The sequence below is a fragment of the Mytilus trossulus genome, chromosome 12 (genome assembly GCF_036588685.1).
Source record: "Mytilus trossulus isolate FHL-02 chromosome 12, PNRI_Mtr1.1.1.hap1, whole genome shotgun sequence".
NCBI classification, from domain to species: domain Eukaryota; kingdom Metazoa; phylum Mollusca; class Bivalvia; order Mytilida; family Mytilidae; genus Mytilus; species Mytilus trossulus.
In genome coordinates this window covers 25,107,897-25,120,382 of record NC_086384.1, presented here as the reverse complement: position 1 = coordinate 25,120,382, position 12,486 = coordinate 25,107,897, and the positions used below count along the sequence as shown (strand labels likewise).

Genomic DNA, 12,486 nt, shown 5'->3' with positions numbered 1-12,486 from the left:
CTCGAACAGGTAAAACGGTAGTATTTATTTTGTCTGATGCGATAATACTAATATTTTCTGAATTTACCACTTTTTATAATAATCCTGGGCAAAAGTTATGTGTGGTTTTATTTCTTTGTCATCCTGTTTCAAAAATTGAAATCAAATATTATAATGATCAATTTCCGACGCAGTATCCATGAACATCCATTCCCACCGTCATTTTAAAAAATAAATCAATAAAAAAAATATATATTGTACCTTTACATCCAATCATAGCGCTTCTAAGTGGCAACTTGACTTCCTAAATTTTCTGGGCAGATGTAATACTACTATTTTCCCTTTACACTTGTCCAGTTGTACCGCGATTTCACGGCATTTTCTAGTAAATACAAATTCTGCTCCAGAATTAGACTTAAACATATGTATTCTAAAACCAGCTGTTGGCATGACACGGGTTATGGTCTTCTCATATATTTTATGAGTGTATGATACTAAACCCCGAACGGGAGGGATTGTGCTTGATATTCATATGATGAAGACATAATCTTCAATCAGTTGAATTGTGGTCTGGAGCTGGCATGTCAGTAACTGCTAGTAGTCTGTTGTTCTTTATGTATTCTTGTCATTTTATTTATTTTCTTTGTTTACATCTTCGGACATCGGACTCGTTTTACTATGCATATTTTTGTGCGTTTTTTTTCTACATTGGCTAGACGTATATAGGGAGGGTTGAGATCTCATAATCATGTTTAAACCCACCGCATATTTGCGCATTTTCAAAATCAGGAACCTCTAGCCTTTGTTATTCTTGTAAGATTTTTAATTTCAGTTTCTTGTGTATATTTCGGAGTTTAGGATGACGCCCATTATCACTAAACTAGTAACATTTTTGTTTATGGGCCAGCTGAAGGACTCCTCCGGGTGCGGGAGTTTCTCGCTGCATTGAAGATCCATCGGTGGCCTTCGGCTGTTGTCTGTTCTATGGTCGGGTTGTTGTCTATTTGGCACATTCCCCATTTACATTCTCGATTTTTAAAGTTTAAATTGCAGTTTTTAAACAAGTTTAACTGAAATAAAGATGATTAGTAGTAATATTATCATAAATTAAGTTTTAAAAACTATTTAGTGTTTTTTTATTAGGGAAATAATTAAAAAAAACATGTCGTTTCCTTTGTTCTTTACGTTAAAGGTTTTAGATTTGAAACTTAAAGTTGTCAGTCGATCCCAGCCTGCATCTATATCGACTGTAATGCCATACACATTTCTAGGCATTGTCAGCGTCTAGTCCCCACCATGATGCACCTACTATTACATAATTAGTTCTTTTGTATAGAGTTTGGGGGAAATCAACAGTAATCATAACATGTTACATTATTACGCGAACATCGACCTACTCTTTATTTCAATAAATGGAGCTTCATTCGTTTTACACAAAAGAAAAACATAAAAAAAAATGAAGAAGAAAAAGCATATTTCATTTATATATTAACATTGTAGATATATTGAATTAGTTTGGTCACTAATTTCGACTCGCTAAAATGAAACAAACCCTTGATCTATAAAAAGTAGAAACATAAACAAAGGTGTTTGTTTAATTGATATCGAATATATATTTTCTTTAGTGTAGAATAGTTGTTTTATTTAAATAAATTGATTTTCTGTTTCACGTAGGTAATTAAAAACCAGAAGCAATTATAGATTATCGTTGATTATCTCAACGAGATTGATTTTCTCGCTTGAGCTGGTACAGTTGAGATGACCAATGATAATCTGTTTATCGATATTTTACCTATGACGATGTTGTCAATTTCAATGTCAATTTCGTTAGCAACGCCACGTGGCCTCCTTAGTTTCTAGCGATAATTGTATTCGGTACATATCGATAATTTTGCTTAATGGAGATAAATGTATTCGTAAACAGAATGTAGCAAATTAGAGAAGAGACTGTATTTTGTTTTAAAGGTAACCGGAAGTGAGATAATTGTAGTCTTTGACCGGCGGTAATAAAATGCTTCTCTTGAATGTATCTCTGCTTATCTTTATTTTACCGGTAACTATAACATTAACGGTACCAATTTTTTCTGCACCAGATGCGCATTCCGACAATAAAAGTCTCATCATTGATACTTGAGGCCAAACAATTAAAAACCAAAAGCTTATTACAAAGATGAAGAGCTAAAATCCAAAAAAGTACAAAAAGTATAGCAATAGCTGACCAAGGAACCAGGGCATTGCATGAGGGAGATAATTCCTTAATTGATAATAGTTTCTTACATTTTGTAACAGCAAATTTTAATAACACTTATATCCGTATTTTCATTGGTTATTAACTCACTTTTAAATTAATTTCCAATTAACGCAGAAACCATCTGAAGTGTGTGATGCATGATTTTTGCCATCAGAATTACACGGATAGTTTTGTGCAGATTGAATGCACAACTCTGTATCCGCAGTAGTATTTTCTTTTTCCCCTATTGTGTCACATGTTATGAATTTATGCATGTTTAAAAACTTCCAATTCAGAAAAGAATATTTATTTGGGTTGAACATAAAATATATATATATATAAACAATACAAATTAACTTTTACCTTTTAGTTAAGACTAAAGGTCTCCTGGAAGAGTGAACATTCTATGTAAATAGTTATCAAAGCTACCGGGATGATAATACCAACAAATACATCTCTCGTATGGAAGTAAATGTATTTGATTTTCAAATAATCTTCATATAAACCTCATTGTTTAAACGCTAATAATTCATTTATTACAAAGTCCATGTAAAGGGTAAATTAGCAAATAGTTGCAACCGTTGTTTTTAGATAATTCATTTGAGTCACTCTGGCCCTTTTGGTGCTGTTGGAGTTGAACTTCTATAATTCACATCTTCATACAGGTTTCCGACTGCTTCTTCATATGAAGGAAGAGCATAACTGCTATCGTTAGCTATATCGACTATATCCGGTATTGTTTGACTGTATCCTGGATTGGAAACTGAAATCTGGTATGCCCTTTGGTTTTGAAAGCCGTGATTATAACCATAATTCACTTGATTGCTGCAAGGCGTAGGGATTGATCTTTGCTCAGGTTTGTTCCTTCTAAAGATAAAACACAATAAACCAGTATTGGACAACTCTAGCAATTGCAACTATTCTGTTATGTCATTTATTAATACAAATTTAATAATCATTACTAAAACTTGCCTCCTAACTAAAGTTGTACAATACTATATAAAACGATATTATTAACCGAGCAGCAGTACAAAACTTGGCTTAACATTATAGTTACTAATTTGTTTAATTTGACAATCTGGAAATTTATGTTAATAAAATTGTATTCACATATAACAATTTTAAACCTGAAATTATTCATTTTCGTTTTTTTCTCGGACTGTAGTTTATAAACAACATATTTTGGGACTTTTACATTTTTTTTCAGTTTCATGACATTGAGATAGTTTCTCGGCTTAAGGTGGTACCAAACACCTTGACTAAAATGAGTTTGGTTCGTTTAATTTTCAAAAAAGTTTGCCAAAATATTAACTTTAACCCTTTGACAAAAATATCAAAATTTCAAAAACTTTGAACTACACACTTCACTGCTATTCCTCGGAAATATGGGGGTTTGAAAATAAAAATAATACTGAAAAGTTACATCTACAGTTTTGTAAGCGCACTTTGGGTGTGCGATCATCTACGCCAAATTTTATGGTATATGGGGAACTTGGAAGATTTCCGCTTGAACTGCAGATCAAGTTAAAAATGGTATGTTTTTGGCACAAGCTAGCAACAAATGATAAAAAACTATCGGGTAAACTTTATAAGTTACTTTGGTACATGCATGAGCATGACGGTTGTAATTTTAAGTGGTTTAACTATGTAAAATCTGTGTTTAATGATTGTGGCTTTTGTGAACTATATAATTCTCCGGAACAAGTTGATTATAATTATATTAAAATTAATGTAAGGCAGCGTCTCCAGGACCAGTTTATTCAAAAATGGTTCTCAGATATAAACAATTCATCAAGGGGGGAATTTTATCTACACTTTAAAGAAGAGTTTTGCTTGGAACCATATCTGTTAAAATTAAGGCGGGGTCATAGGGTAAACATATGTAAATTAAGGGTATGTAATACAAAGTTTCCCATCGAAACAGGAAGATGGAGAAATGTACCACGAAATGAGAGGATTTGTCCACTTTGTAAAGCTGGTCCTGGAGATGTATACCACTATATTTGTAAATGTACCAACTATGAAGTTAAGGATTTAAGGGGGAAGTTCATACCTCCATATTATTTAAAATATCCAAATGAAAAAAAAGTACTTGGCATGCTTAAATATAGTAATAGTAATGTGCTGTCTAAGCTGTCAATTTTTATTCAAAAGGTAGAAAAGATGCTTGTCTAATTTAAAACTGTAATAAACACAAACTTATTTTTGAAGATGTATAATTTAAAAATGTATTATGTTTGTATGATGAACTATGTTGTAATTAATATTGTGTATATAAATATGCTCCTGTTACGCAGTCTTCTGCGGCTGAGTTTTCTCTAATAAACTAAACTAAACTAAGTTTCAAAATAAATAACTGTTCCTAAAACTAGTATGTATTGATAGGTAATACATTGAGGAATCAAAAAGCAAAAAAAATATAGGGTCAATGTGCTTGTTTTCGAGATATAAGCGATTGAAATTGTGGCGGGAAAATGTTCTCTCTTGATTTTACACAGTTTTATCATTTACCAGTAAAAGTTCTCAAATACTATTAAAAAATAAATAAAATTTTATAAGACTTTTGCAAATGAGTAATAATTATACCTGTTAAAGATTTATTAGAAGAAAAATGGGAGTTCATTGGGAAATTTTGTTAAGGCAGTCGAATGGATAAAACCACAGGATTTCGAAAATCTGACAAAAATTCCAAAACATGACATCCTTTAATGTTTTTTTGGTGTCGTCCACATCTTTTTGTAAATTATTTTTTGCCACAAAAGAAACTATATTTGATATAAATGTTACCTTAGTTGTATAAATGTAACCCCAATGCATTCTTGTACGTACTGATCGTTTTTGTTCTAGCGTATCTCATAAGTTAATCATGCCCGTCAGCTACAACTTGATAATTTCAAATGTTTTTTGACAACCAAGAAAAAAAACTTTTTGAAAATCGATGTCAACGTGAAAACCGTAAAGTTTTAAGTTATCTATTTATTAGATATAAATTTGTGGTCAACAGTCAGTCAGTTAATAAAAAAAAAGAGAAAATAAATCGAATAACTTGACATTCGAATATTTTTATTGCTTTATTCCAACTTAAAATCTCCGTTTACGTCTTTCATACAAAGTCATAAACAACACGGTATGTGTCACATGCTTAGCCAGAACTGGTTCTCATTCAACAAACATATAGTTCGGAACCCGTTTTGTTTGGGTTATTCTGTGGGGTTGTTTTGTTTGTTTGATTTGTCTATTTGTTCTCTCTGATAAATCTTATTGCTTAGGTTATTATGTGTCTTGTCTTCTTGCTAGATTTATGCCTTCTTTTTCATTAGATCAATCACACACAATAAAAAAAAAAGCGAGCTTATACACTTACCTGTATTTAAGAATGCAAATCAGAGCAATAACTGCTATTATCGATGTAATGCCTAAAGCTGTTCCTAGTCCAATTTTTACTGGAAAAGTAATGAAAACTTTTAAACCAACTTGAGTTATCAGTATATTGTGGTGTGATCAAAGTCCATTAAATATGACTAATTAGGGATATTATATACTAGATGACACTAATTGACTTCTTAGAATTAAGATAGATACTGTTTCTTTGCATTATTGATCTATATTAAACGTCAATATGCTTTTTTGAAATTGTGACGCCACTGTTGGTGGAGATTTATATCCCTGAGGGTCTCACCAGACGAGCAGTCAGCACGTCTGTTTAAACTTGAGTTATCATTGATATGTTCATAATAATAAATTTACTGTTAACAGAACTTAAATTTTTTGAAATACTTTTTCTACCTCAGGAATAGCTTATCGAAGCTGTTATTAGCAAAACGTTTAGGAATTTTTGGTCCTGAATGCTCTTCAACTTCGAACTTCATTTGGCCTTTCAAACATTTTTTTATTCGAGCGTCACTGATAAGTCTTTTGTAGACGAAACGCGCGTCTGAAGTATTTATAAAATTTTAATACTGGTATCTATGATGAGTTTATTCATAATTTAACTATGCTATTCAATAGTTTAAAGAATGATATAACATTCCAGGTTATTGTTAAACTTGTATTTGCTTTAACTGCAAATATAAATTCAAATGCAGTTTTAAAAGGTAAAGAATTTCAAATAACATTTTTAGAGAAAAAAAATACTATTTTCTAATAAAAATAATTATGTACTTAAAATCTTCTAAATAAAAGTTTACATACATGATTTGCTGCTTTGGCTTTCGTTGTCGTTCTCGTCGCCGTCGCCGCCATCGTCGTCATCATCATTTTGATTATGCAAATGAGGAGTTGATTTATCAGTTAAAGTAAAAATATTTATAATTTTAAAAAATCCAATAGGTGATAAGGTTTGAGTTATTACGTTTAGTTTAATAAACTATTTAAAAATACTTGTTCATTGGTTTGGATTTTTCCGGTATTTTTGAAGACCCATTTTTGGCCTTCGGCTGTTTTCTGCTCCTTCGTCGGGTTGTTGTTCCTTTGACTGAGTACAAGTTTCCATTCTCAATTCCCAACACATTAGTAACCTGTTTTATGCCCACATGTCACTGTTGTTTTGGCTTGTATATTTCGAAATTAATATACGTTTGCAAAGAATAATGATTGGCAAATCCCAGTAATATAGCTTTCATTTTTTTAACAAGTATGCCAAAAACTGTCATTTGTAATTCCCAGTAACATAACATTTTGTTTTAGAAAAAATGAGATGTTGAGTACCTATAACAGATAACTATGGGAATTTTATAGGTACAGTGCATCATACGCCTTTGAAGGCTATTATTAGTATTATAATGTTATATCAGGTTGCACTTAAATAAAACAATATATATATAGCATGGCGCACACAGTATTAGTGTATGGAAAATTACAAATTACTACGACCACTTCCGAAAGTTTGAAAAGCAATATGCACAAAATATTCAAACACACCGACACATTTTTAGTTATAAACAATGTTTCATATTCCATTCTGTCTTTTATGAGACCTGTCGATATACGCTGCTTTCGTAGCAGTTATGAACATATGAGATATTTTCATTCAGCACTTTGTACATTATACGTTTCAAATTGTGTTTTACTAACATATCTAATGATATACATACGATTCTGTACATGTGTAGATGTAATATGAGGTACTCTACTGTCGTAGTATTTAATCAGTGGATAAACGTGTTCATATCTTGGATCTAAAAATACATATGATGCTTTCATTGTTAATTGAACATAAGGTAAAATCGATGTCCCAACTAACGTAGGGAAGTGTGATATAAGTCAGAATTATTAAAATTCAAATTAAGTACCATAGTAACAATCACCTTAATTTTCAAGTAACATGCGGATTTTTTTTAGCAATCCGAATAAAAGGGGCTTCGATGATCTTTTTAAAGTTAACTTGTTTGTCATTGTATTCGCATACAACGATGCATTTCAAATAATCAAGTACATTGTGATATTGCTCCTTGTTATATTACTCTGTATTTGAATAGAAAAGTTATCAACTACTTTTACACAAGTTCATTGTACGTCCATAAGAACTAAAAGGAAGTGAAAGAATCTTTTTTTGTTGTTCATCATTACAAAGTATTAAAGAGAGGCATTGGATTTTTCCATTTTTGTTTAAAATGTATTAAAAGGAAATAGTCGTGTAAAACCTAGAAAAATCAAACGTTTGTATAAAATGCAAAACTAATTTTGATTAAACAGTGACATGTAGATAAGCATTGTAGACGTTTTAAGCATTCACATCTGATTGACACCGTAGATGAAATAATCTGATAACAGTATTTCTGAGAGAAAAGTGCTTAGAACTTTTAGAATATACTAAATCGAATATCTTGATGACCTTGCAATATGTTATTCTTTGTACCACTTTTTTTTATAAGTTAAGATGTCCAGTTTAAAGATATGAGATTTTTATCGGTCTTTTTATGTTGATACCAAGTGAGAGAAGGACATAATTTTGAAACTAAAATCAATGAATACTATGTATGTCTTTGTCTGCTGTAATAACAACATATTTGTCGTGAAGTGAAAAAGACTTCCACAACCACAGGAATTTATGAAGTATCAGAAACAAGTGACATTATTGTACATTGTAGATTTGAATATGCTTCTGAATTCAGCTTTGAACGGTCAGGTGTCCATCTTTTACGAAAGCTTCTTTTCAGAAATATGATAAAAAATTAACCTTATGGCTTGAACTTTATTGTATATCAATTTCGGTAATATTTTCAAGGATATCTACGGTAGGCTTTACATAGATAAATAAAGTCGTATAAGATAAACAAAATGAGTATGTTAAATTTGATGTATGCCTTTTTGTGCTTCTTCGTTACATTTGTTGTTTCTATAGTGATGAAGATGATAACACCATATTGACTGCTGTACCCCTTTTTTGACATTTTTACTCTTTGAGCATGTTTGTTATGTTCATGCATCGTTGACAATGTAATGGAATTTGATGCGACTGTCATACAAGTGAGAGGTTTATCTAGCTATAAAATCAGGTTTAATCCACCATTTTCTACATTTAGAAAATGCCTGTACAAAGTCAGGAATATGACAGTTGTTATCTATTCGTATGATGTGTTTGGACTTTTGATTTTGAACTTTCCTTTTTGAATATTCCTCGGAGTTCAGTATTTTGGTTTTTTTACTTTTTATCTATCAATTGTGATTATTAGGATAATATTAAACAAACCTATGCATGAATAGTATATTGTAGCATACACCAAAGGTTCTGAAAAACATGGATTGTAGTCCATTACCACGGTACATGTATCTGTCGCCATGCACTGGTCCTGTAGGTGTGTGTAGGAAATTACGGATTGGCAATCACTCCATGTGTCATCCAATGTTGTACAAACAATCGATTTAGAAGGCATCCAGCCAAAATCATTCCATTTTGAATTGTAGAATATTTGATATATACAAATAGACTTCTTGTTTGGACATCTTAAGACAACTTCGTTTTGCATGCATACATCTTCTACAAACATATTAATTATTTGTATAAATTGATAATGGTTTTGCGCAATGCTCATTATTAGTTTGACAATCTTTACAAGTTACAAATGTATATGTCTACATGCGACAGTTCGATAACATTTAAAAATAAATACTATTTTTGTAATCGTAAACACCCTTTTACTTAATACAGGCAATGTATGAATTTTCAAATGCAAACTTCAAAATCTCTATTTTACGAAGTACGGAAGTTGTAATCAAAGATCAGTTTGAAATAAATTAGAATTAAAATTGAAATTTAATTTTAACAACGACTATTTTAGCCGTATAATTAAATTGAATATCGAATGTAAATCGGACAATTCAATTTGTATTGACAATTGCTATGAAAGGAGAGACCACAGCAAGTGGCAATCGAATATATCAGTCAATGAACGATAAAATAATAAAATAGTCTAATATCAAGACACCATGTCCTTAAAAAAAAAGAAAAATATCATCATACACAACATTCTTAAAATGACTAAGAATACAAAGAATTTGTGAAAACAAGCATCAAATCCAGAAGTGTGAATATAAGACGAAATAAGCATATTTTGTTCTATTTTGTGTTGGTTTATCCCTTTGGTATTTTTCGTCTGTCTTTGAAATCAAGACATGACACTTAATTTTGAAACCACATAACCGATTTTAAACTTTAGAACAAACGTACACTAATAATAACAGATTGATTGAGTTGACATAAAAAAAAACAACGTTTAAATCGTTTATCTTGTTTTGGATCTCAAACTTTGTTTCCATTTTTTGTTTACAGTGAAATCTAAACAAATGTTACTAAGTCAGGAAAATGGCCATTGTTATATTATAGTTTTCTATGTATGTTTCCTCTGAGTTCAGTATTTTTGTGATTTTACTTTTTTGTGTTGTGTTTCTGTTGTGGCTTAGTTCTCAGCTTATATTTGATGTATTTCCCTCAGTTTAAGTTTGTAACCCGGATTTCTTTTTCTCAATTAAATTATGAGGTTCGAACAGCGGTATACTACTGTTGCCTTTATTGAATCGATATTATGATTCAAATGTCCTTTCAGTCCACCATTTCTACATAAGAAAATGCCTGTACCAAATCAGGAATATGACAGTTGTTATCCATTCGTCTGATGTGATTGAGATTTTGATTAGGACTTATATCTAGAAATTTAATATCAGGGTCGGTTGAAAACAAAACTTAACACACACAAGATGATGATTTCAGCTTCCTAATTGTGACCATTGCATTTTTACACCAAGAGTTGAAATGGTGAAGTTGAAGTTATCTCTTGGTAAATTTTACGGAAACCACCACAGGTTGACCGTTAAGGAATATTCGTTATAAATACAAATGATATCAGATATTTCCCTTATGTCTTATGTCTTAACGACCATACCCTTCCCTTTTCACGAATGTGACCAACCGAATTAGACTATTTACCGCTTTTGTAATGATATGAGCAACACGACAGGTGCCACATGTTGAACATGATCTGCTTACCCTTTCGAAGCACATGTAATCACCGCCAGTCTTTGGTGGGGTTCGTGGTGTTGTTGTTGTCCTATTTGTTATATTTTGTTCATTGTCGTTGTCAATAAAATTGAATTTCATGAGACTGTCGTGCAAGTGAGAGGTTTACCTCCTTTAAAACCAGATTCAATCTACCATTTTCTACATTTGAAAATGCCTGTACTAAGTCCGGAATATGACAGTTGATGTCTATTCGTTTGATATGTTTTCTCATTTGATTAAGGACTTTCCGTTTTGAATTTTCCTCGGTGTTCAGTATTTTTGTGATTTTATTTTTATTACACCTGTTTTAGTAGTTTCCAAACATTAACAGAAATAATATTTACAAGATTAACTGTATACATTGTAATGAACCGAAAGTGCATTTTGACAATTAATGTATCTTTGGTGATGATTTTTGAAGCTGACTTCATGCAGGAACTTCTTAGGAAGAAAGACGTTCTTTCACTAAACAATTCAAAATTTGGTGACTATGTGGATCGCAGCTATCCCATCGAATTGAGATAAAGGACACTACAGATACAGTTAAGTCGGCTTCATATCTTGATTTACATCTAGAAATTGACAATGAGGGTCGGTTGAAAACAAAACTTTACGACAAAAGAGATGATTTCAGCTTTCCAATTGTGAACTTTCCATTTCTAAGTAGCAACATTCCAGCAGCACCTGCGTACGGAGTATATATCTCCCAATTGACACGATATTCCCGTGCTTGCATTTCCTATCACGATTTTCTTGATAGAGGGTTACTGCTCACAAGGAAGCTATTAAACCAAGAGTTCCAAATGGTGAAGTTGAAATCATCCCTTCGTAAATTTTACGGACGCCATCACGAGTTGGTTGACCGTTATGGAATAACAATTTCACAAATGATATCGGATATGTTCCTTACGTCGTAACTACAATCCCTTTCCCTTTCATGAATTTGACCTACCGAATTAGACTTTTTATCGGATTTGTAATCACATAAGCAACACGACGGGTGCCGCATGTGGAGCAGGATCTGCTTACCCTTCCGGAGCACCTGAGATCACCCCTAGTTTTTGGTGGGGTTCGTGTTGTTTATTCTTTAGATTTCTATGTTGTGTCATGTGTACTATTGTTTTTCTGTTTGTCTTTTTAATTTTTAGCCATGGCGTTGTCAGTTTGTTTTAGATTTACGAGTTTGACTGTCCCTTTGGTATCTTTGGTCCCTCTTTTAATATATTGTGGCATAGATATTAGATTATAATAATAATGCCAAAAAGAACAAAATTAAAATCAAAACCCGGAGTTATGCATTTCTTAATTTTAACATGATCCACCAGTTTTGTAACAGCAAAACGGTAAACAAAAAGACGTATCAATCATATGTTACCTATTAATACAGACGAAAATAAATATTACTTACGTTCTAATGAACGTCCACTTGGAACAATTTGAGCGAATAGAAGAAACAACAAATTTAGAAGATGTCTCACCATTTTTATTTCATTTGGTGTATCAACGTATATTTTCTCTTTATGTGTGTGTTTATTTGCACAAAAATCGATATAGTGTTAATCATACCCGTTTGCTAACAGATAAGCGAGATTTATGGCATTCAAAGGTAGATAACTATATTAAAATAAATACATGCGTAAAACATGAATCATTTAAGAAATCGACAATTGATGAACTACTATAGTTATTAATTTCTGTGTCATTTTGGTCTCTTGTGGAGAGTTTTCTCATTGCCAATCATACCATATCTTCTATTTTTATATTCATATAACATGTTAAG

General features: G+C 31.7%; 1 protein-coding gene across 1 annotated transcript; it reads right to left on the bottom strand.

The window, feature by feature from the left end:
* Positions 1-2,500: 2,500 nt before the first annotated feature.
* Positions 2,501-12,248, bottom strand: LOC134693247 (uncharacterized). Its single transcript, XM_063553992.1, has 6 exons — positions 12,115-12,248; positions 8,901-9,188; positions 7,303-7,386; positions 6,401-6,499; positions 5,574-5,652; positions 2,501-3,076 (listed from the first exon to the last, which is right to left on the bottom strand). Exons 1-6 carry the CDS (start codon positions 12,185-12,187, stop codon positions 2,815-2,817), a joined length of 885 nt encoding a protein of 294 aa, XP_063410062.1. The 5' UTR covers positions 12,188-12,248; the 3' UTR covers positions 2,501-2,814.
* Positions 12,249-12,486: the final 238 nt, after the last annotated feature.